Source organism: Somniosus microcephalus, chromosome 2 (assembly GCF_052327205.1).
Source record: "Somniosus microcephalus isolate GS21.2 chromosome 2, FLI_Smic_1.0, whole genome shotgun sequence".
Classification (NCBI taxonomy): domain Eukaryota; kingdom Metazoa; phylum Chordata; class Chondrichthyes; order Squaliformes; family Somniosidae; genus Somniosus; species Somniosus microcephalus.
The window spans coordinates 107,848,259-107,873,632 of NC_140988.1; the positions used below are offsets into that span (position 1 = coordinate 107,848,259).

The following is a 25,374-nucleotide window of genomic DNA, read 5'->3' on the forward strand; positions in this document are numbered from 1 at the left end:
GACGGGGCCTCGGTGTAATGTTAATATCCAAAAGACGGCACCTCCAGCAGTGCAGCACTCCTTCAGTACTGCACTGGAGTGTCAGCCCTAGATTTTTGTGCTCAAGTCTCTGGAATGGGACTTGAACCTACAACCTTCTGACTCAGAGGCAAGAGTGCTACCCACTGAGCCACAGCTGACACTTAATATTACAATATATTATCAGATCTCTTCTTGGGCTTAAATCTACTATTATGGGTTACGTAAAGACTAGACAAGAATTAATGTTAGGAAATTAGTTTCATTCAAAAAAGCTTTAAAATGCATTTTAAGGCAAACAGGTAATAACATTTGCTACAAAGTTTTGAAGTGTTGTATGTCAATTGGAGTTTTTATGACTCCATACTTAAAACATTTCTTTGAATTATAACTGTACAAAATGCACTCACATTGTGACTTCAAGTTTCACAACTGCAATTCAAATTATCTGGGAACAAATTGTGAAATGACTATCTGCTTAAATGTTCCATGTATTCACACATGCACAATCCATTTTAAAAATGCACTCTTACTTGTCAAAGTTTTCTAACAATGACTGACAACAAATGTTCAGGTATCCTGATTCCACTGCATTATGGGAAACATCAAAAACAAAGAGGTAGACAGCAGGTTGAGGAGGTCGCAACTGCAAAGAAAACATTGTGGACATTGAAAGATATGTGCTGCAAACAATTAGAACTTCAGACTACAGAGTTACTATTTTATTGAAACACTAAATATTTAAGTCTATTTTAAAACCTTTTAAACTTGATTGCAATGCTGTGCCGTATGCAAACAGCACACTTTTACCAATACAGTATATGCATGACAATATCTGTTAATTTGGTTCTCTAGAATGCAGAATTTTACCATATAATCTGAAGAAGCAATGAACTCCACAGTTGCAGTTTGAACCTCTGGTCGTTTGTGTGGTTCACCATAGGAGCGTGTCAAAGGATTATACATAAATTCTTCAGGTACTGCAATTTAAAGTAAAGTGAAAGATTTTGTTTAATTTGTAAAATTACAGTACACTTAGTTATTATAATTTATGTAAGTAGTTTCCCAAATGCTAATGCCCCCTCTTTGGTAAACAGGCAAACGATACTTTACTCTGCATATGTACTGGGAGACTTAAAATGTAATCCAAGAATGACACCAAAACAAAATACAAAGAGCAACAGACACCATTCGAAGATCTGGAGCAGCTAAAATGCCCTGATGTAGGGAAGTGGACTGAATGAGTTATTCAACCCAGACAGGACAAGCCCTAGAAATATAACAAAAAGTCAAGGATGAGAAAAAGCCACTTTCCTCACCAAAGCTCATCCTTCTAATACCCTAACACACTCATTAGAGCATCTAGCCTCTTTCTGAATGTCCTTAATGGTTTGACTATTACCCTGTCTGGTAGGTTGTTCTAAAGATTTATTATTTTATAAAATTGTTACTCCTAATATCAGTTTTAGTACTTTTCACTAAATAAATAGATATCCTCCAGTCCGGTTTTCCTGGCTTACTTTGAAGTAATATTTATAGCATACCCTATCTATATCATTTAATATTTTGTGCTTCTCAATCATAACCATCAACCTTTTTTCTGGGTATCAAATCTTCACCTGCTTTATATATTGAATCAACCTTCTTGCTCCTCTCTCTGTCCTCTTCAATGCTTATATATTATTTCTATCTATGTAGTGACCAGAATTGAAAAGAAAAATCAGATCTGACCAATGCACTGTGAAATCGTGACATAACTACCCTGATATACAGTGCAAGAATACTGCCAGTGATTTTGATTAAAGGTCGAATCTATCTGCAAGCCCCATGAGTTCAACTGCATAATTGAAAAATAATTTACACCCACGAAGGCATAATTTATATATGGTGCAGGAAGGAAAACATCTCTAGGTGAATGATAGTCATCAAATATTATCCCCCCAGCAAATTCTCCTGGTGGTAATGGTTATGTTTTGGGGTCTTTCTTACCCTCCTTACTCTAAACTACTTAAGATACTTTTATTTTTCCTGTTGTGTTAAGTATTAAGGCAACCATTTGCAAAGAACTTCTCTTGTATGTCTTACCATTATGGGAGTCTGTACTAATCTATACTATTTGTTGGATGCTTCAAACTGAGTTTTTTCTCTCGGGCATTTCAAATTAAACAATTCTTCTGAGATTTTTCAAATCGATTCCAGATTTAAACAGAATAGCTCCTCAAGTTGCCCAGTAAAGAATTACAAGGACTCTCTGGATTTTGAAGTTGTGAATTATGAAACTGCCATAGAATTTACAGCACAGAAACAGGCCATTCGGCCCAACTGGTCCATGCCAGTGTTTATGCTCCACACGAGCCTCCTCCCACCCGTCATCTAACCCAATCAGAATATCCTTCTATTCCTTTTTCCTCATATACTTATCTAGTTTCCACTTAAATGCATCTGTGCTACGCAGCAAGCTCCATATTCTAACCACTCTCTAGGTAAAAAAGTTTCTCCTGAATTCCTTATTGGATTTATTAATGACTATCTTATATTTATTAGCCCTATTTTTGGACTCCCTCACAAGTAGAAACATCTTCTCTGTGTCTACCCTATCAAAACTCTTCATAATTTTAAAGACCTCCATTAGGTCACCCCTCAGCCTTCTTTTTTATAGAGAAAAGAGCCCCAATCTGTTCAGTCTTTCCTGATACTTATAACCTCTCAGTTCTAGTATCATCCTTGTGAATCTTTTCTGCACCTTCTCCACTGCCTCGATATCTTTTTTGTAATATGGAGACCAGAACTGTACACAGTACAATGTGGTCTAACCAAGGTTCTATACAAGTTTAACACAACCTCTCTGCTTTTCAATTATAATCCTCTAGAAATGAACTCGAGTGCTTTGTTTGCATTTTTCATGGCCTTGTTAACCTGCATTTCCCGGGCCTCGGGAAACTCAACAGCTAAAGGGAGGCAAGGACTGCTGCATAGAACAGGCAAGTGCTTTTCCAGCACTGCTTGTGGGCCAGGAGTATGAGGAGCAGGAGTTTTTTTTTTTTTTAAATTCGCTTATGGGATGTGGGCGTCGCTGGCAAGGGCAGCATTTACTGCCCATCCCTAGTTGCCCTTGAGAAGGTGGTGGTGAACCGCCTTCTTGAACCGCTGCAGTCCGTGTGGTGAAGGTACTCCCACAGTGCTGTTAGGTAGGGAGTTCCAGGATTTTGACTCAGCGACGATGAAGGATCAGCGATATACTTCTAAGTCAGGATGGTGTGTGACTTGAAGGGTTCCCATGCGCCTGCTGCCTTTGTCCTTCTAGGTGGAAGAGGTCGCGGGTTTGGAAGGTGCTGCCGAAGAAGCCTTGGCGAGTTGCTGCAGTGCATCTTGTAGATGGTACACACTGCTTGTGGGGGCTGCGAGGAGTGCTTCCTCCCAGTCCCCCAAGCAAACCTGTTTCCCACTCCAGGCGATCAGATCTCCCCCCACCCCCGCAATCACCGACCCCGTCTTTCCCTCCCATCTCTTCCCGACACCCCCATCTCTGCCCCTGATCTCTCTCCAACCCCCTGCGATCACCCCCAACCCTCCAAACCAGGTTGTACCCACCCGCACCCCCTCGCGATCTCTATCCCGAGCAGCAGGAAACCTACCTGCTCCTTGGCTGCGGCCTCTTCTGCAGTGTTCCCCACCCTACAGGGAGCCAAGCCTGTCAATCAGGTTGGCTTCGGGGTGGGGAACCAGTTTAAAAAAAAAAATTGCATGCCATGGAGTTAAACTCCATGGCATTCGGGGAAACCCGGACTTCCGGGTGACCAGAACTCCTCCCTCCCACTTGGAAATCCCACCCCATCTTATTAGTTTAAAGTCTGATCCACAGCCCTATTTATCCTTTCTGCTAGGACTCTGGTCGCATTCCGATTCAGGTGGAGCCAGTCCCAGTGGTATAGCTCCTTCCTGTCCCAGTACTGGTGCCAGTGTCCCATGAAATGGAACTCCTCTTTCCTCAACACTCTTTCAGCCATGCATTCTCTTCTCTGATCTGCCAATTACCATGTTGCCCGGCTAGATTACCACCTCTGAGGTCCTGCTTTTCAATTTAATTCCTAGCTTCTGACACTCCCTTACCAGGACCTCCTGCTAAAATAAACTCACTTGTAACGTTGTGTCAAGAATTTGAAATGCAGTTGATTTTTAAAAAAAACTTGCGTACTATGACTGGAGGTAAAGGATCACACACCAAACCAAAACCAGGCAGGCAAATAGACTCCATTTTTGTCAGTTACTCCTTTTGTGGCATGTAGAGGATGTGGAATGAAAATGCCACTAATGTTCTCAATGTCTCCCTCAAGTAGTTTAACAGTCCTAAAAACCTTAATTGTAAAACTGAACCTTATCTTCTCAGGCACAACGACTTAGATTTTTCATATGTTAAGATGACCCCGAATGACACCAAACCATTTGCTAACTTACCATCATTGACTCGATAACACAGATTGCATTTCCACCTCCTTTGATCAAGGAAGGATACAAATGGGTTAATGTAAGTTCTGCAGGATCGGCATCTGACAATGGTGCTGGACGTAATCACAGGCAAATGCTAAATCATCAATGAAATCAATCATTAGTATTGAGCAAATATTCTAGCTTTTTCGTCAATAAAACGCAAATTTTGCTAACAACTGAAATGGAAACAGAAAGGTGCAATTCCACATGTTAGACAAGGCTAATAAAATATTAACAGTTGTTAAAATATCTCTAGAGGGATTCTATGTGAAGAAATTCATGCACAAGCAGGTTTGGTTGCTCACTTGTCTGTTGAACCCATTAGGCACAATATTCCTCTCAGTGGGTGGCAGTGGTTTTACCAACAATTTTAATGCTGATTTATCAAATTATGCAAAGCCCTAATTCGTCCCTTTGGTAGAAGTAAACCAATAAAAAATTATAATATTCACTGAATGGATTTCAAACACTGCAGCAACTGTTTTCCTTACTTATCACCTGAATATTAAGAAGCAGTGGCTAAAAAGCTTCAGAGAACCTGCAAATGTGGGTGGTGGAGGTGTAGCATGTTCCAGATTACTTAGACAATGTCTACCCTGAAAAGCATTAAAAAAAAAAGCAAAATGACTGCTTGAACTTTTGCTTTGGGATGCCACTTCTGCATTACATTCTGGCTCTCCAAGTAAGGAAAATTTAGATTAGTGCTACAGGAGGCAGAACTGCCCTATCTACCTGAAGACAAACAAAAACAATATACAGCAGTTAAAGAGTCACACTTACGCTAAGAGGGATTGTAAAGCTCCACCTCCTTTAATGCTGAGTGGAGGATTAAAAAGGACAGAGAAAATCCGAGGAAAAACTTTAAATAAATGCTAGCAGTCGAATTTAAATTTCAGTCATTGGGCAGAACAAATAACCATAAAAATGCAGAAAAAATGTAAGACTGGTGACAGAAAGTGCATTACACAGAAACACTACGGTTACATAACGAGATGGGTGCATTACGTTTCTGCCTTGCACGATGAGCTCCTGTCACCATTCGGGCAGTGTTTCCAGCCAGTAAAACGGCTGTAAAAATTCAGAAAGTATTATTTATCTGTAATAGAAAAGAGAAAGGGAGCTTCTTGCTGGCTTCACCTCCAGTGGTAGGGACACTAAGAAAATAGGTCATCTTAGCCAGTGGGTCAGGAGTTCTACCATCCACCCCCTTTTTCACTAACCTGGCAAGCAGTAGCTCACTGCTCCCACTATTACATAAATGAAGGTAAAAGTCTAAATTCAATGTAGGCTTGTGTAATATCGCTTTTCATGCAAATGTTTAAGCAGATGCTGACATTTTCCTTACAGGCACTTTTCCAAAGTCATTTCGTAATTTCCATTCTTCTACTTTCTAACATTCGTGTACGTTGTGGAATGAAGGTCAGTATGGCCTGTTGGCAACCCTGGCCACAGTAAGAGGCAATATGGGTTGAAGAGGTCATTACTAGCAGCAGTTCTGTATTGAAGATTTTGAGTACCAATATGGACTTACAGTTGCGTCAAGAGAGATAGTATGGGGTGAAGAGCACCATTATACACACAAATAAAAAAGTTGATTACCGTCAAGTCTCTGAAGGGATGGAGTAATAATCCAAGAGGAAGTTTTGCTTTGTTCAGCAAAGCCTGGGTTTGAGGGATATTCATTAGAGTGCACCGGAATAAGCTGAGATAAGAGGAACAGCATCAAAATAATCAAATCAGGCACTACCCCATTATAGAGCAAATCCTAGGGTAAAATATTTTACTCGTTTTTTCTACTCAATATGCTGCTTCTAGTGATTACTTTTTTTTTTTAGTATTGCATATGCTATGCAAACAGGGTAGGTATATTTACTCTATATGCTCAACACATGCCAGTAATTGAGGGGGTAGAATTGGGTATGGGGTAAATACACCCATTTGGCAAATTTTACATCAGCCATTTCGCATTGGCTACACATAAAGGTTCAGCATTAGAGAAAGCTTAAAATTGCACCGTCATATACTTTCTTTGTGCTCAAGGTGAGGAATGTTAGTGCAGTAGAATGGAACACTTTCCACTGAGCTGCTTGTGTCAGCATTAGTACAATTAGATACAGCATAAAGATCCTTCTCTTCTGCGGCAACCTCAGCAGCACACTTCTGAATGCACCAGTGCAACATTTTTCATTCACCTTGGTAGCTTCCCTGTGCTCTTGTTGAGTTTGCCAATTAAGTAGAGTTACATGTTATGGTACATATCGAGAGCTGAGTCAAAGCTGCCCAGACTCATTTCTTGTAGGGCCTTTAAAAAGCCAGCAGGTATGAAAGATACATTAAACAACAACAACTTGCATTTATATAGCACCTTTAACGGCGCTTCACAGGAGCGTTATAAAACTAAATTTGACACCGAGCCACATAAGGAGATATTAGGGCAAAGAGGTAGGTTTTAAGGAGTGTCTTAAAGGAGGAAAGAGAGGTAGAGGGAGGGAATTCCAGAGCTGAGGGCCTTGGCGGCTAAAAGGCACAGAGCAACTGAAATCAGGGATGCTCAAGAGGCCTGAATTAGAGGAGCGCAGATATCTTGGGAGAGTTGTGCGACTGGAGGAAAGTTCAGAGAGAGAGGGGCGAGGCCATGGAGGGATTTGAAAACAAGGATGAGAATTTTGAAGTCAGGGCGTTGCTTAACCGGGAGCCAATGTACGTCAGCGAGCACAGGGGTGATGGATGAAAGGGACATGGTGCGGGTTAGGACACAGGCAACAGAGTTTTGGACAACCACAAGTTTATGGAGGGTAGAACATGGAAGGCCATCCAGGAGTGCGCTGGAATAGTCAAGTCTAGCGATAACAAAGGCATGGATGAGGGTTTCAGTAGCAGATGAGCTGAGGTGGGGTGGAGTTGGGTGATGTTACGGAGGTGGAAATAGGCGGTCTTAGTGATGGCGTGGATATGTGGTCAGAAGCTCATCTCGGGGTCAAATATGACACCAAGATTCCGAACAGTCTTGGTCACCCTCAGACAGTTGCCAGGGAGAGGGATAGAGTTGGTGGCTAGGGAACAAAGTTTGTGGTGGGGACCGAAGACAATGGCTTTGGTCTTCCCAATATCTAGTTGGAGGAAATTTCTGCTTATCGAGTAGCGAATGTCGGACAAGCAGTCTGACAATTTTGATTCAATGGAGGGGTCGAGAGGGGTGGTGGCAAGGTAGAGCTGGTATCGTCAGCGTACATACATGGAAACTGACGCTGTGTTTTCGGATGATGTTGCCGAGGGGCAGCATGTACATGAGAAATAGGAGGGGGCCAGGGACAGATCCTCACAGGACCCCAGAGGTAATTGCGTGGGAGCGGGAAGAGTAGTCGTTGCAGGTAATTCACTGGCTACGATTAGATAGATAAGAATGGAACCAGGCAAGTGCCCAAAGGTCTTTGCAGATCTCAGAAATCTTGTACGCCAAAAGTAATCCATTTGTTTGTAGTAATCATTTAATCCTTAAGCAGCAAACCTAAGGATTGGGAACAGTTTAGGATTCAACAAAGGAGGACAAAGGGATTAATTAAGAAAGGGAAAATAGAATGCGAGTAAGCTTGCAGGGAACACAAAAACTGACTGTAAAAGCTTTTATAGATATGTGAAGAGAAAAAGATTGGTGAAGTCAAGCGTAGGTCCCTTGCAGTCAGAATCAGAGGAATGTATAATGGGGAACAAAGAATTGGCAGACCAACTAAATACATACTTTGGTTCTGTCTTCACAAAGGAGGACACAAATAACCTCCCAGAGATGTCGGGGAACATAGGGTCTAATGAGAGGGAGGAACTGAATGAAATCAGTATTTGTAGGGAAAAGGTGTTAGGGAAATTGACAGGATTGAAGGCTGATAAATCCCCAGGGCCTGATAATCTACATCCTAGGGTACTTAAGGAAGTGGCCCTAGAAACAGTAGATGCATTGCTGGTCATCTTCCAAAATTCTATAGACTCTGGAACAGTTCCCATGGATTGGAGGATAGTTAATGTAACCTCACTATTTAAAAAAGGTGGTAGAGAGAAAACGGGGAATTATAGACTGGTAAGTCTGACATCGGTAGTGGGGAAAATGCTAGAGTCCATTATAAAAGATGTAATAGCAGTGCACTTGGAAAACAGTGACAGGATCGGACAAAGTCAACATGGATTTACAAAAGGTAAATCATGCTTGACTAATCTACTGGAATTTTGAGAGGATGTAACTGGTAGAATAGATAAGGGAGAACCAGTGGATGTGGTGCATTTGGATTTTCAGAAGGCTTTCGATAAGGTCCCGCATAAGAGATTAGCGTGCAAAGTTAAAGCACATGGGATTGGGGGTAAGGTACTGTCTTGGATAGAGAACTGGTTGGCAGACAGGAAGCAAAGAGTTGGAATAAACGGGTCCTTTTCCGAGTGGCATGCAGTGACTAGTGGGGTATCGCAGGGATCGGTGCTAGGACCCCAGCTATTCACAATATATATTAATGATCTAGCCGAGGGAACTAGATGTAATATCTCCAAGTTTGCAGACGACACAAAGCTGGGTGGGCTTGTGTGCTGTGAGGAGGATGCAGAGAAACTCCAGTACGATTTGGACAGGTTGGGTGATTATACTGCATTTGCCATGCATCTGCCCAATGTGGATAAATGCGAGGTTATCCACTTCAGTGGCAAAAACAGGAAGACAGATTATTATCTGAACGGCAATAGGTTGGGAAAAGGGGAAGTGCAACGAGACCTGGGTGTCCTTGTGCACCAGTCGCTGAAGGCAAGCATGCAGGTACAGCAGGTGGTTACGAAGGCCAATGGTATGTTGGCCTTCGTAGCGAGAGGATTCGAGTACAGGAGCAAGGATGTCTTGCTGCAGTTGTACAGGGCCTTGGTGAGACCACATCTGGAGTATTGTGTGCAGTTCTGGTCACCTTATCGGAGGAAAGATGCTCTTGCCATGGAGCGAGTGCAGCGAAGATTCACCAGACTGATACCTGGGATGGCAGGAATGACGTATGAGGAGAGATTGGGCCGATTAGGCTTATATTCGCTAGAGTTTAGAAGAATGAGAGGGGTTCTCATTGAAACTTATAAAATTCTAACAGGACTAGACAGACTAGATGCAGGAAGGATGTTCCCGATGGCAGGGGAGTCCAGAACCAAGGGTCACTGTCTAAGGATAAGGAGTAAGCCATTTAGGACTGAGATGTGGAGGAATTTCTTCACCCAGAGAGTGGTGAACCTGTGGAATTCTCTGCCACACAGGGCAATTGAAGTCAATTCATTTAATATATTCAAGAAGGTGTTGGATATATTTCTTGAGGCTAAAGGGATCAAGGGATATGGGAAGTAAGCAGGGACAGAAATTGGATGATCAGCCATGATCTCATTAAATGGCGGAGCGGGCTCGAGGGGCCGAATGGCCTACTCCTGCTCCTATCTTCTATGTTTCTATGTTAAGTGCCAGTAATTGCCCTTACTGAGTCAAACAATGAATTGCATTTTATTTAACAAGCCATTTTCAAAATGTGGAGTAGGGAAAAAATACAGGTCGTCATTGATGGCTTCAGGTTCAGTTGGAAAGTGGAAATGAACAATACCAACCAATTTTACCTTTGGAATACCACAATTCTCACCCCCCTTCCTTTACTCTCAAGCTTTCTTTATTATTCTGAGCTTTGCAAAGGGAGGGCAGAATCAGAGGCAGGACTGAACTTGCACATAAATTTAAACAGCCACAGCTGGAATTACAAAACTTTGAAAATATAATCACACATCATAAATTGGTGTTACGTCACACCTACATGAAGGTTTTTATGGCCTGCAAATCTGGGAATGCAACTTAAGCAGTGGTACAATTACAACTTTTCCAGCTAATGAAGGATATAACTAATACATTGAATTTTACAATGGCAAAAACCCCCCAATTATTTTAGTGTGGGAAGAACATAAAATGCACAATCTTAATGAAATACAGCAACTGTATCCCCAGAGAATGTAGTGTTCATCAGAGTTAAGGAACAAATACTGGTGGAAACATGCTTTGCTTGTAAGAGCAGAGGTTATAGGTAATAAATGACTTACTCTGGGCTGCAGTTAAGCTTTCTCAGTTCTGGACTTAAATTGGATTGAGGGTTCTGGATTGGAACAGGTGGAAGAATATTCCGTTCTTGAAGCAGACTGACTTGCTTCAGAGCTTCTGCCTGCTGGTTATTCTGAAACGATAGCCCCGCCATGGTTGACGACAGTTGATTAACACTGGAAACAGGCTGCAATTAGAAAAAATTTAAGATTTGCATCTAGTTTTACATTTTGAACTTTAGCATTCCTTTTACTTTTTTAAGCTAAAAGACAATGCAAATTTTTTTTTAACTGTATGCAAGCTCTTTACCATTATTGAAATATTTAATCTACTTACTGAAAAATGTTGGAATATTTAAATGCCCAAAGACATTAAGATTGCCAGTTTGAAGAGGATGCTGCAGTTACAATCTAAAACAACTGCATAGTAAATGAACTGGAACCAAGCTTAATGTCTATCTGTAGGCAACTCTGATTTTGCAAGTAATTTTCAAAATAAATTCAGGTCACTAAAGATTAGCATACAGAATATTCAATTGAAACAACTAGTTTCAAGTAATATTAGATTTAATCTTGATATAATGATTAACCATGCCAGATTTGTTGTTCTGATGAAGGTCAGCAAGCCAGAGTCAAGCAGATTACTTTAAAAAAAACAGATTTTCAAAGCTTTTACTAGCAAGCAAATTAAGTTGCAACATCCAAGTACAGTGTACCATCAGTCTAGATGTGACAAAAGCATGAGCACGATATCAAACCTCCTTTTTCCAAGAGGGGAGAAGAATTTGTTACAATGCAAATCTGATGCATCTCCGTGGACAAGACTACTTTCAAACCAAATTTTCCAATAAGAGACAGACCAAGTAAGATACACCAACTTTGTGTCCCCTAAAGCTTTTTAATACAAGAATGCAGTCTTTATATTTTTGAACTATGATGTTCCCACTCCCTCATCTGCAGTGTAAACACCTGTAATATATTAAATATTTCACACGGTTGTGTAACTTGACACAGTTCTAGCAATTGCCCCTGCTATCTACCAGAATTACTGAGAAATTCAACCAAGTCAATAACCAAGAGCCCATTTCTAAAGCATCACAAAGTGGGCAGGCTTCTCACCAAGGAACCTGCTTTTTGACTACTGCTAGGAATGCAACTTGGCCTTATTTCTCTTGTAGTACCCTCATGATTTGGTTACCAGTGTTCAAAATGCAGCACTTGTATTAACTAGCTTAGGTGTCTAGCATTATCCAGATCCTTCTATATAGCACAGCAATTTTATGTGTACTGAGCAAACAAGAGTTGTAGCATATAGGATGTTTATAATCCAGAGTACACATTGGGCCAGTAATTCCGGTCCCAACGCGTGAGTACGGACGGGGTACTCACGCGTGGGCCCGTTGGAAGTGCCGGATTTCAGCATGCACAGTGCATGCATGGGAAACCGGCATTTCCTCCAAGGGGTTCAGAGGTCCAACGCGTGCGCGCAGGACTCTGCGCGCACGCGTTGAACTTCCTTCTTTTTGACAGGTTTGCGCGTGTGCAAGGGCCTGAACTTTTTAGACATATAAAAAGGAGGCGTAAGGACTTGATTCTTTAAGGTAAGTGGTCTATTATTTAAAATTATTACATTTTTTCCACAGCTTTATTGTTTTTAAGGACTTTACAGTAAGGTAAGTTTATTTTTAGACCCGATTTCTTAAAAAATTATTTTTTTCAAAAATTTGATTAATTGTTTAAAATAGTTTTTTAAAGTTATTTATAGTTCATTTAATTAGTGCGGTGTTTTTTTAAATTTTATTTAAAGTTTAACTAGTGTTTTGGGCGCCCGTAGTTTTCATGAGTTTGACAGTTCTTACTATCAAACTCATGAATGAAGTTTCCCCTCCCCTGATTGGCTGCACAGTGCTCACCTGATCCCAGCCGGCACATCGAACTAACTACGCCGCTGGATCAGGTAAGCACAGCGTGCCGACATCTGAACCGGGCCAGTGACAGGAATTCCAAGCAGGCCCAGGCTTCAGATGTCGGCGCGCCGGGTGAGTGCACATCGGGGGCTTGCACGCGCGGCAAGCCCCCGAACCTAATTTCTGGGCCATTACATAGAATTTACAGCACAGAAACATGCCAATCAGCCCAACAGGTCTGTGCAGGTGTTTATGCTCCACACGAGCCTCCTCCTACCTTACTTAATCTCACCCTATCCTTCTATCCCTTTCCCCCTCATGTACTTATCTAGTTTCCTCTTAAATACATCTTTAACACATTGTTTTCCTAAATGCTGAGGAGTAAGGGACAGGCATATGCAAAATTGAGGGTAAATAACTAATCACAGCTTTTGAATATAATAGTAGACTCCTGCCGTCCCCACAAAAGGCGAAGAAAGATGTTCTCAAAAATATTTCCCACACCGACAGAAACATCCAAAGATGCAAAAGTCCCCCCCCAACAAAGCATACTCTGTTATTTTTTGGGGCCGGGGGGGAGGGAGCGGGGGTGAGGGAGGTTAAGAGGCTGCATTGAGATAGTATTCTGATGCAGTGGAAAATTAAGACAAAAAAAGTTCTACCCGAGTAAACTGCTGAGGTCCTGGAGAATATCCTGGGTCAGTGGGCTGTCTCACAGAATGCGAAGGAGAAGTTACATTCTGGTAGGCTGGTTGGAGAGTTGGATATGCATAACCAAATGGCTTAGTACTCATCGATGAGCGTGGGTCAGAAGGAGCAGGGGCTGTCGTGGCTGAAGATGATGAGTCTGCAAAAATTGAAACATGGGTTTACAACTGCCATAAAATATAAAGAACGAACTTGCATTTATATAGCGCCTTTCACGATTTCAGGGCATCCGAAAGCACTTCAACCCCAATGAAGTACTTGTGAAGTATATTCACTGTGGTAGTGTAGCAATTTGCGCACAGCAGGGTCCCACAAACAGCAATGCTATAATGACTAGATAATCTAGTTTTAGTGATGTTTGTTGAGCAATAACCAGGACACCAGAGAGAGGCAGTACGTGTGAAAGGGTTCCTTCATTCAGGGCTTTATTTGAAAAGTTAGCGCACTTAAATCTGCAGTAAATTTGGGGAAGTATGGGCTATAAATGTTCAGTACTGGTAGTTTTGTCATGAATGATTTAGATAAGGACATAAATAGAAGCATTTTTAATTTCACAGGAGTAATTTAAATCATTAAGCTTCAGGCTAATCTAGTCAAGGTAGCGGTATAGAGATAGGAACAGGAGTAGGCCATTCGGCCCTTCGAGCCTGCTCCGCCATTCAATGAGATCATGGCTGATCTTCGTCTGAGATCATAGCTGATCTTACCAGTTCAGTACCCCGTCCCCGCCTTTTCTCCGTAACCCTTAATCCCCTTAGCCTTCAGAAATATATCCAATTCTCTCTTGAAAATATTTATTGAATTAGCCTTCACAGCCCTCTGTGGCAGGGAATTCCACAGGCTCACCACTCTTTGAGTGAAGAAATTCTTCCTCATCTCTGTTTTAAATGATTTGCCCGCTATTTTTAGACTGTGGCCCCTGGTTCTGTGCTCCCCGGCCATTGGAAACATTCTCTCTGAATTCAGCCTGTCCAGGCCTGCCATAATTTTATATGTTTCGATGAGATCCCCTCTCAATCTTCTAAACTCCAGTGAGTACAAGCCCAAACTATTTAATCTCTCTTCGTAGGTCATTCCCGCCATTCCAGGTATCAGCCTGGTGAATCGCCGTTGCACTCTTTCCATGGCAAGAACATCCTTCCGCAGATGGGGCGACCAAAACTGTACACAATACTCCAGATGCGGTCTCACCAGCACCTTGTACAGCTGTAGTAAGGTATCCCTATTCCTATACTCGAACCCCCTTGATATGAAGGCCAACATACCATTTGCCTTCTTAATCGCCTGTTGCACCTGCATGCTCTCCTTCAGTGACTGGTGCACAAGAACACCCAGGTCCCTCTGCACTTCCCCATCTCCCAATCTATTGCCATTTAGATAATAATCTACCCTCCTGTTTTTACCCCCAAAGTGGATAACCTCGCATTTATCCACATTATAGTGCATCTGCCACGTATCCGCCCATTCCCCCAACCTGTCCAAATCACACTGTAGCCTCCTGACATCCTCATCAGAGCCCACCCCTCCTCCTAGTTTAGTGTCGTCAGCGAATTTGGAAATATTGCATCCAATTCCCTGATCCAGATCATTTATATATATTGTGAACAGCTGGGGTCCCAGGACAGATCCTTGCGGCACCCCGCTGGTCACTGCCTGCCACTCCGAAAACGAGCCGTTTATTCCAACTCTCTGTTTTCTATCCGCCAGCCAGTTCTCTATCCACGTTAATACTTTGCCCCCAATCCCATGAGCCTTAATTTTGCATGATAATCTTTTGTGTGGAACCTTATCGAAGGCTTTCTGGAAGTCAAGGTACACCACATCCACTGGCTCTCCCCCATCTATTCTACCAGTTACCTCCTCAAAAAATTCCAGCAGATTAGTCAAACACGATTTACCCTTTGTAAATCCATGTTGACTCTGTCCGATCCTTTCCCCATTTGTCAAGTGCTCCGCTATTTTATCCTTAATAATGGACTCTAGCATTTTGCCCACAACCGATGTAAGGCTTACTGGTCTATAATTCCCTGCTTTCTCTCTACCCCCCTTTTTAAATATTGGGGTAACATTAGCTACCCTCCAATCCACGGGTACTGTTCCCGAGTCAATGGAGTTCCGGAAGATGATCCTTAGAGCATCTGCTATCTCCAGGGCCACCTCCTTAAGTACCCTAGGATGTAGTTTATCAGGCCCTGGGGATTTGTCGGCCTTCAGTCCCCTCAACTTACCCAACACCATATCCCTAGAGATACTAATTTCTGTCAGCTCCTCCCTCTCATTAGTCCCTATGTTTGCCGATATTCCTGGGAGGTTATTTGTGTCCTCCTTTGTGAATACAGAACCAAAGTATGAGTTTAATTGGTCTGCCATTTCCTTATTCTCCATTATATATTCTCCCGAATCGGACTGCAAGGGACCGACTTGGGATTTTACCAGTCTTTTCCTCCTGATATACCGATAAAAGCTTTTGCAGTCTGTCTTTATGTTTGCTGCAAGTTTACTTTCGTATTCTATTTTCCCCTTCCTGATTAATCCCTTTGTCCTCTTTTGCTGTATCCTGTACTGCCCCCAATCTTCCGGTCTGGTGCTTTTTTTTGCCAGTTGATATGCCCTTTTTTTTGATTTTATGCTGTCCCTAATTTCCCTCGTTATCCACGGTTGAGTCACCTTTTTAGGTTTATTTTTATGCCAAACCGGTATAAACATGTTCTGGAATTCTTCCATTCTATCTTTGAATGCTTGCCATTGTCTATCCACTGTCAATCCCCCCAGAAACACCACCCAATCAATCTTACCCAATTCCCGTCTCATACCCTCGTAATTCCCTTTATTTAAGTTCTGGACCTTAGTCTCTGATTCAATTTCCTCACTCTCCATCTCGACTGAGAGCTCGATCGTATTATGATCGCTCTGACCCAAGGGGCCTCGTACAAGAAGATTGCTGATAAGTCCCTTCTCATTGCACAATACCCAGTCTAAAATGGCCTGATCTCGAGTCGGCTCCTCGACATATTGGTCCAGATAACCGTCCCGAAAACATTCCAGGAATTCCTCCTCCTCAGAATTTTTACTAATTTGGGTAGTCCAATCAATATGTAAATTAAAGTCACCCATGATGACAGCTGTGCTCTTATCGCACGCTTCTCTAATTTCCCTTTTTATGCCTTCCCTCACCTCCATATTACTATTTGGAGGCCTATATATCACACCCACTAACGTTTTCCTCCCCTTGCTATTTCTCATTTCTACCCATACAGATTCCGTTTCATCCGAGTTAATATCCTTCCTTTCCATTGCATTAATCCCCTCCTTTACCAGCAATGCTACCCCACCTCCCCTACCTTTTTGCCGATCCTTCCTAAATATTGTATATCCCTGGATGTTAAGTTCCCAGCCTTGCCCACCCTGCAGCCACGTTTCTGTAATCCCAATCAAATCATACTTGTTTACCTCTATTTCCACAACTAATTCATCCACCTTGTTCCTAATGCTTCTAGCATTAAGATACAAAGCCTTCAGGCTTGCTTTTTTCACACTCTCATTATGAATTAGTTTGGCCCTTTGTGTTTCTCTCCTTTGCTTATTGCTTCTCACCTTTCTACCATCTATTTCTGACTTCATATGACTTCCCTCTTTTCCACTACCTAGGTTCCCATCCCCCTGCCAAATTAGTTTAAATCCTCCCGAACCGCCCTAGAAAATATTACCCCGAGGACATCGGCTCCCTCACAGTTCAGGTGTAGACCGTCCCCTTGGTACAGGTCACTCCTCCCCAAGAACTGGTTCCAATGCCTCAGGAATTTAAATCCCTCTCCCTTGCACCACTGCTCAAGCCACGTATTTAGCTTATCTATCTTACTCTCTCTAAACTTATTAGCTCGTGGCACTGGTAGCAATCCAGAGATTACTACCTTTGAGGTCCTACTTTTCAATTTAGCTCCTAACTCCCTAAATTCAGCTTGTAGGACCTCCTCCCTCTTTTTACCTACATCGTTGGTACCTACATGTACCACGACAACTGGCTGATCCCCCTCCCCCTTCAGAATGCTCTGCACCCGCTCCGAGACATCCTTGACCCTTGCACCAGGGAGGCAACATACCATCTTGGAGTCTCGGTCTCGGCCACAGAAACTCCTATCTATCCCCCTTACAATTGAATCCCCTATCACTATAGCCCTATCCCTCTTTTTTCCGCCCTTCTGTGCAGCAGAGCCAGTCATGGTGCCCTGAACCTGGCTGCTGGTGCCTTCCCCTGAGGCAGACCTGTTGGAGGTTAAAGTAAACTATGAGCCACAGGCAAGGGCTGTTGATGGGAAGGAGGATGGGTGCGAAGAAGAAACTGTAGATCAGATCTGGAGCAAGTTAAGACTTATCTTTGTTTTTCTATCTTTGCTGTGCTATATGGAAAATGAAGTGGAGAACTGCAGTAGTGGCTGAAAGGGAGTTGAATTTTGTTTTCCTGCTACCTGACCTGTTACTTTCAGGGTAGAAACAGTGAAACAATCAGAAAATTGGGACATAAACCTATAATGAAAGCTCAGATTTTAAAATTAATGGGTGCCTTCTGGGAGCATGCAAGCAGCCCTTATATAGCTAGATGTACAAGAGACTATTACCATTCATATGCATGCACGTATAGAACATCTAGTCTCCAACACATCAAAAGTACAATTTAAGAGAAGTATTTCCTATTTATTTATATTTTTGTCCATTTTATGTTCATTAAGAAAGTTGTTTAACAGTATGGCACCTCGATCTGAACTATTTATTTGGGCAAGTACAATTACTTCACCACCCGTTGGTGTTTCTTCTTTACATTAACTGTATACAGAAAAATTGGCAAAAATGTAGTGTGTAGGTGTGCAATGTAGCTTTGTAAAATTTAATTGGTATTGGTTCTGCACAAATGACTAAAGGGACATTTCTCATTCTGCAGAACAGAGCAACTCAGACTATCCAGATGATTTATAAGATAATCAAAGTTGCATGCAGATGTACTGAGTTGAAAATCTATCTGAAATCTATCTTCTGTTCTACCGTTTTAACAACAATACTTATAGTATTTCTGTAAACATACATATATATAAGGTGGCAAATGGTATGTTGGCCTTCATAGCGAGAGGGTTTGAATACAGGAACAAGTTGTCTTGCTGCAGTTGTACAGGACCTTGGTGAGACCACATCTTGAGTATTGTGTGCAGTTTTGGTCGCCTTATCTGAGGAAGGGTATTCTTGCCATGGAAGGAGTTCAGCGAATATTTACCAGGCTGATACCTGGGATGGCAGGAATGACGTATGAGGAGAGATTGGGTCGATTGGGCTTATACTCGCTGGAGTTTAGAAGAATGAGAGGGGATCTCATTGAAAGTTATAAAATTCTGGTAGGACTGGACAGACTAGATGCAGGGAGGATGTTCCCGATGGTCGGGGAATCCAGAACCAGGGGTCACAGTCTAAGGATAAGGGGTAGGCCTTTTAGGACAGAAATGAGGAGGAATTTCTTCACCCAGAGAGTGGTGAACCTGTGGAATTCTCTACCACAGAAGGCAGTAGAGGCCAATTCATTAAATATATTCAAGAAGGAGTTGGATATATTTCTTAAAGCTAAAGGGATCAAGGGGTATGGGGAGAAAGCAGGGACCGGGTACTGAACTTGGATGATCAGCCAGGATCGCATTGAATGGTGGAGCAGGCTCGAGGGGCCGAATGGCCTACTCCTGCTCCTATCTTCTATGTTTCTATGTCCCTTAATACTACACCTTGAAGGGAAGGGGAGGACTGGATTATGAGTTACAAAGCATTTTAACAAATAATTTCCCCACTACTCTCCTGAAGGTATTGACTCATGCTGGGGGGAAGGTTCCCTGGGTGCCTCAGCCCTCCTGTTTCTTGACCAAGTGGCAATTCTCCAATCGCAAGTTTAGATAGTAAGTATTATGCCATGAAATCCATCACAGTTGAGCCCCAAATGCTGCCTCCTCCAATGTTCATGCACGTGCGCTTGTCAGTAGGGGCCATTGAAAAGTGAGCAGGTGAGAGGCCGAGTCTTTTTTCACCTCCCCTGGTCCAAAGGTACTGAGACCAATTGCACCACCCCAGCTGAGAGCAAGTAACTCATCAGAGTGGGAATCAAACCTGAACCTTCTGGTCTCTTGGTCCCAGTGCTATACTCGTTAATGCCATTATCCACTAGACTATTGGACAGCCCTGTTACAACACTGTCACTATTAGGTGGTCTGTAGACTACCCCTATTAGTGTGATTGATCCATTATTATCTTTTATCTCTATCCATATGGATTCTATTTTTGTCTTGCCGATAGCTGCGTCACATTTTTCTACTGCCATTGTTATCCCTAATAAGTACAGCTACTCCATCACCCTTTTTCCCCTCGCTATCTTTTCTAAATATGTTATACTCTGCAATGTTTAATTTCCATTCCTGATTTTTCTGTAGCCATGTCTCAGTAATCCCTACGTCTGGTTCCTCGCAACATGATTGTCTCCAGCTCCCCTGTTTTATTATGGACACTGTGTGTATTGCTGTACAGACAGTTTGACTCATTTTTAGTACAGGAAACTTTGTGATATCCAGCACCGACGGGACCGAGCTGTTGCCGTCCCATCAAAACTGCTGGACAAACCAGCGCTAATGTTGAAACATACGGAGCTCCGTATCTGGCAACAAACCCTGTTACAGTCGGCCATACCTTGCAAGCGTCTCTGTAGCTTAGCAACAGCTTCAGCGAGACCTTGCAGAGCCTGACTGGTGAAAAAAAAGCAACGAAAAGAAAAAAACCTAACGAAACGGCTCCTGATTTTTGCCAGTGGATCGAGCATTCCGGACAGTTAACCTCCGGATAAACCAAAGTTTCCTGTGGGATTTCCTCTCACTTTATGCTTAACCATCTTTTTAGACTCTTGTTCTATAACTCTATTTATTCCCTTGCTATCAATGTCCTCCTTTACTTTATTCTTTCCAATGTTCTTTTCCTGTTTTGTTTATAATTAGGCAGGTTAAGTTTCTTGTAGATCCCTCCAACCGTCTTACTAGTTTAAAGCCTTTGCCATCTCCCTATTTACCCTTTCCGCCAGTGTCCCATGAAAAGGAACCCCTCTTTCCCACACCAGCCCTTTAGCCACGTGTTAATTTTCTTGATCTGTCTGCTTCTATGCCAATTTGTATGCAGCTTGGGCAATAATCCAGAGATTATTACCCTCGAGGTCCTGCTTTTTAATTTAGAGCCTAACTCCTGATACTCTTTCAGCAGGACCTCCTCCCTGTTTCTAGCTACGTTGTTTGTTCCAACATGGATCACAACAACTGGATTTACCCCCTATCTTTCCAAGTTCCTCTCCAGCCACCGTGAGATATCCCTTACCCTGGCACCGGGTTAGCAACACACCCCTCGGGATTCTCGTTCTTGGCTGCAGAGGACGCTATGTATCCCCCTAATTGTAGAGTCCCCCATCACTACCACATTTCTATTCTGCTCCCCCCCTGCCCCCTTGGACAGCCTTCTGAGCCACGGTGCCTTGGTCTGCATTGTGACTGTCCTCTCTGCAATCTTTCTCCTTGTCCTCACAGGCAATGAGTACTTCGTACCTGTTGGACAGGACCAGTGTCTGCGGGACCTCCTTCTCAACCTCTCCTAAATCCCCGCTACCCAGCTCCCTAGCAGTCACACCCTCCCCTTCCTGAACTTGTGCTTTCCTCTGGGGTGTGACTGCATTCTGGATAAAACTGTCCAGAAATTCCTCCCCCTCCCTTATGTGTCGGAGTGTCTCCAACTCGCACTCCAGCTCAATGACTGAGCCGGAGAGATTCGAGATGGAGACATCTCCTGCAGATGTGTTCGCTCAGGACAGTCTCGCTGTCCACAAACGCTCATACTGCAATCCAGACACACAACCTGCCCTGCCATATCTTAGTCTAGCCTTATTTTATTTATTTAAAATCTTTATTCAATTATTATTTATAGTTATATTAATTAGTTTAAGTAGTTCATCTATAAATTTAATACAGTATTTTGTAGTTTCCCGCACCTAGTTTAAACCACTGTCCTAGGTTAGAGAGAAAAAAAACCTTAATACTCACCAACCAATCACCTACCTGCTGTCCTGTGACGTCACTCCTGGTTTGGAAATCGTCGAAGCTTCGGCTGCTGCTGGTACCGCCTCCAATTAGGTCCGCGCGGTCTGGTCTCCTGCCGTTTTAAGTACTGCCGCCACAGATACTGCCTCCAATTTAATCATGCATATACCTCACCCGAGATTCCAAAATTGTCCAGCACTAATATCGTTAACTTTGAATTTGAATTTTTTTTCTAAAAAGCTTAAAAGGTTTTTTTTTAAAGCTCGACATAGAAAGATGTGACAGTTAACCACAGGCAATGACTCTTTAGAAGGAATGTGCAAATACATATACCACTCTCTGCTAACCAAAACAAAAAATCACCTTGATAGCTTCCACCTTCCAAAGCATCGTAGTTGTTGGGAAGTGAAGTATTAGTGGATGATGATGAGGAAGAGGAAGAGTCCACGCCTGGGAAAAAGTCAAAACATGTCACACATTCACAAAAAAAAACCCCATTCAGGGTTGGAATTAAAATGGATGTATAAAATAGAGATGAAACTTTACCCAGCACCTTTGTTTTCACAAAGTAACATCTCATCATTTGTTCATCAGAACAAATATTATTTCAGGTTTAAAATGTGTGCAGCATTGAAAACAACCTTACACCTAAGGAACTAGTCTAATTTCACAGTACATTTTCCATATTATCAGGTCTTCACAATACTTCGTACAGCAAGAAAGTGCAAGATAACTAATGCAGTCTCTCAACATTTAACATTTTTTTTTTATAACTATAGTATATAATTTATACTAGTCTGTAAAAACAATTCTGTATATGCCACTATAAACATTCACCTATACAGGAAACTGAAAATATTAAATGAAAATCATCGGTCAATGATCATCCCATTCTGTTGTAACGGCTACTTGTCTCAGGAAACCTCCTTGAACAGCAATTCACAGAAATATAATTTGGTCTACTAAACTAAAAAGGCAAAATATGGAATTATTTTTTTAAATGCCAAAAGAGAGAAATTGTTGTAATGTTTTATATCATTGGATTTTCATAACCATAATAGCCAAAAGTCATTTTAGATTAATCATAATATTCTGCATATCACAGCTGACATTCTGAATTGGAGGAGGATATTTTACACACTTGAGGTGATCAGTTTACCTGCATTATTTCTATCACATTTCCCCCTCTTCCCCCCCCCCATCACATCGCCCAAAGTTGTTTTTTCATCTTTCCTCAGCTAAAGTTAAGAGCTGATGCTGCAGTCTGGTATCATAGTCATCAGTAGCCCTCATGTATCTAGTCACGTGACATTCTACATAGACAGAGTGTCGAGTCATGGGGTGTAACACAGCAGAGCCTCACTTGATATTCACACACGTGCACTTTCCAGCAAGGGTCCATGGAGAGCAATCAGGAGTGAAGCCCATAACTTTTCCCACCTCGGAACAGAAGGGGTGGCAAAACAGTGGATAATGGGCGAGAAGATTTCAATTCAACACAATTGTAAAAATGGGTATAAAAGTTTAACTGAATTCTTTGGATTGCAGTACCCCTACTCCCAGTTTGGCTGTGATTGGCTAAAGTAGTTAAAGTTAAGGATCACATCTGTGAACTTCCAGGTCTGTATGCTTCAGTATCACACCACATGGTGTACTTACCCACTGATCCATCACTGCTGTTTTAAGCAAACTGAATTATTTCTTTTGCATAAGGTTGTATCATAGTCTTTAGTGATTTGTACACAGATCTTAGTTCAATAATATCGCCAGTGTAGAAACTAACTTTAAGTCACAGCTAAGAAAGAACCATGAATGTGATGAAATGGAAATCTGTATACATATTTGTGATGGGTTCATTTCTAAAGTACCGTCAAAGAGAAAAACATATTTGTAGAATTCAGTCTTCAAGATAGTGTAGATAGATATATCGTCTAAGCTATCACCCAGCAAAGAAAATTCCCCGCCCCCCCCACCCCCCTCCTAATATTGTCCTCCTGCATTGAAGGACCAGATCAGTGTAACTGTCACTCCAAAATGTGTTTATTAATCACTTAGATTCAGTTAGGATCAGTGACTTACATTATATGGCTAATCAGGTCAAGTAACTTACAGGAGCGTAAATTTTAATGCTCAGCAACATTTCCAATTTTCAAGATGCTCCTGTTGTTAATGTGTACAGCCAAATATAATGAAGAAAATCGGAGGGTCTGGTGAACAGCTGGCACTATATATATTGGCAAATACAGCGAGGCTGTGCTCCGGAAGCAAGACCTCAAGAGTATGAGTCAAAGATAGGCCGTTAAGACTGCAGCTTGATTTTCTGAAATACGCTTCCGTCTAGCAAGACTATGCTCTGGAAATGCAGCCTCACTGAATTTTCCCTCTGGTTTAATGGCCTTTAAGACTACTGACCATCTTAAAATTAAGTAGATAACCTCCTGTTAAGTATCCATTAACTTTTAAAAACTACAAAATGAAAAGAAATAAGCCCAACTAACTTGGGATCCTCTCATCCCAAGCAATACAGCCCAGGAAGGACCCAGGCTCACTCCCTGATCGGTGCTGAGGCTAGTCAATTGCAGCCAAGGTCGTGCTGGAGAACAATTGTTCTTGTGTCCCAGGGCTAAGTAGGGGAAAAATCAGATTGGCTTCCTAGTTTCAATCATTATGCAGTGGCCTCCGTTTAAAACTGTGCATGCACAGATATCAAATAGCCCCCGAAATTCATTCTCTAGGGTCACATAAGAAGCATGACCTTTTGGGTGAAGTACTATCAGGCATGAGTCACTGCCTCCAGGAGAGGACAGGAGACTATTGGGGAATGGGACAGAGGAGGAAAGAAGAATTTCATTTAAGAAAATACAAATGAGCATAAAATCTTGTTTGAACTCTTCAGATCATAGGCTACTTGCACTCTAGTTGCAATATCAAACATAGCGAGCAGAAACCAGGATAATGACTAGGATCAATTTGAATGATAAAACTGCTCTCCCATTCCATCCGAGAGAGATCAAAAATGCTTGAAGGAACAGATCAAATATACTTATGCAGCATTTCAATTCATTGAGGTCTGTTTTTACTTTAAAAAAAAAAATTGCTAGCCAATTCAGATTTTTTTTAAATAGTCGTGTAAAAGCCACACAAATCTGTAATTGGTAAGGAAAACTGTTCAAATGTGCCATTATGAAACTTCTTGTAGAATTGTAAAGTTCTGCATTGAAGCGTAACTGTAGTCATTCATAATGTACAACAGCAACAAGGCATGGGGGTAGTGATGGTGTGAACTCCCTCTATTCTTCTCACTTAGTAAATATAATGACATTAAAGACATTTTTTTACTGCTGTACTCAGTAAGTATTGAGACCAACTTAACAGTGAAAAGGTTTTTCTAGTCATCGCTACTGGTGACAACACTACTACACAACATGTGAAGTAAAGGATGCAGAATAAAAAGTAAAGGGGTTTACTAGGGTGGAACTGGAAACTCAATATTCACACTATAAATCATTTACAGTAAACTTAAATTTGGAAAAAGTGCAAATTATGGCCACCAATTGAATATCAGTTTCAAAAAACTAATATTGCAGATTTTGAATTTAGTTACACTAGAGTGAATGAATACATGTGACAAGTACAGTATATTAGGCATTGATCTCCAAAAGAAAATGTTATTTTATAATTGCACATGGTCTGAGAATTGATGGTTTAGGACTTCATTTGGATTACTTTCATTACCCTAGCTCAAGTCTCAAGCACCAGTACACTTTGATCACTTTCCAGAACAGAGTTTGTCTTTTGCATCAGCTGTCCTCCTCAACCTCACTGCCCTCCATTTTTAATTTACCTGTGTGGCAGCCTGTCACCGTCTCCATTTCTCTATCACTGCATTCTTTCCCTAGCTAGTCTCTGCCTCTCCCTCAAGTAGCTAATGTCAAGCACTGCATAATGGCACTTGATCCACCCGTAGATTCCTGTTGCTCCATGCCATGTGGGTTCAGGACCCACTTCAGTACATGAACAAATAATCTAGTATGGCATGTCAGTGCAGTACTGAAGGAGTGCCACATTGCCAGAGG

At 41.9% G+C, this 25,374-nt stretch overlaps 1 protein-coding gene across 3 annotated transcripts in view; it reads right to left on the reverse strand.

The window, feature by feature from the left end:
- Positions 1-25,374, reverse strand: part of LOC147122874 (protein transport protein Sec24B-like) — a 132,740-nt gene that overhangs the window by 64,561 nt on the left and 42,805 nt on the right. For all 3 annotated transcript variants that reach the window (XM_085961654.1, XM_085961664.1, XM_085961647.1), the window contains 7 exons: positions 21,662-21,748; positions 13,160-13,344; positions 10,594-10,778; positions 6,106-6,208; positions 4,474-4,600; positions 889-998; positions 552-664 (listed from right to left, as the gene is read on the reverse strand). In XM_085961654.1, coding sequence (XP_085817780.1) covers positions 552-664; positions 889-998; positions 4,474-4,600; positions 6,106-6,208; positions 10,594-10,778; positions 13,160-13,344; positions 21,662-21,748 — 910 coding nt within the window. The remainder of the gene's footprint in view (positions 1-551; positions 665-888; positions 999-4,473; positions 4,601-6,105; positions 6,209-10,593; positions 10,779-13,159; positions 13,345-21,661; positions 21,749-25,374) is intronic.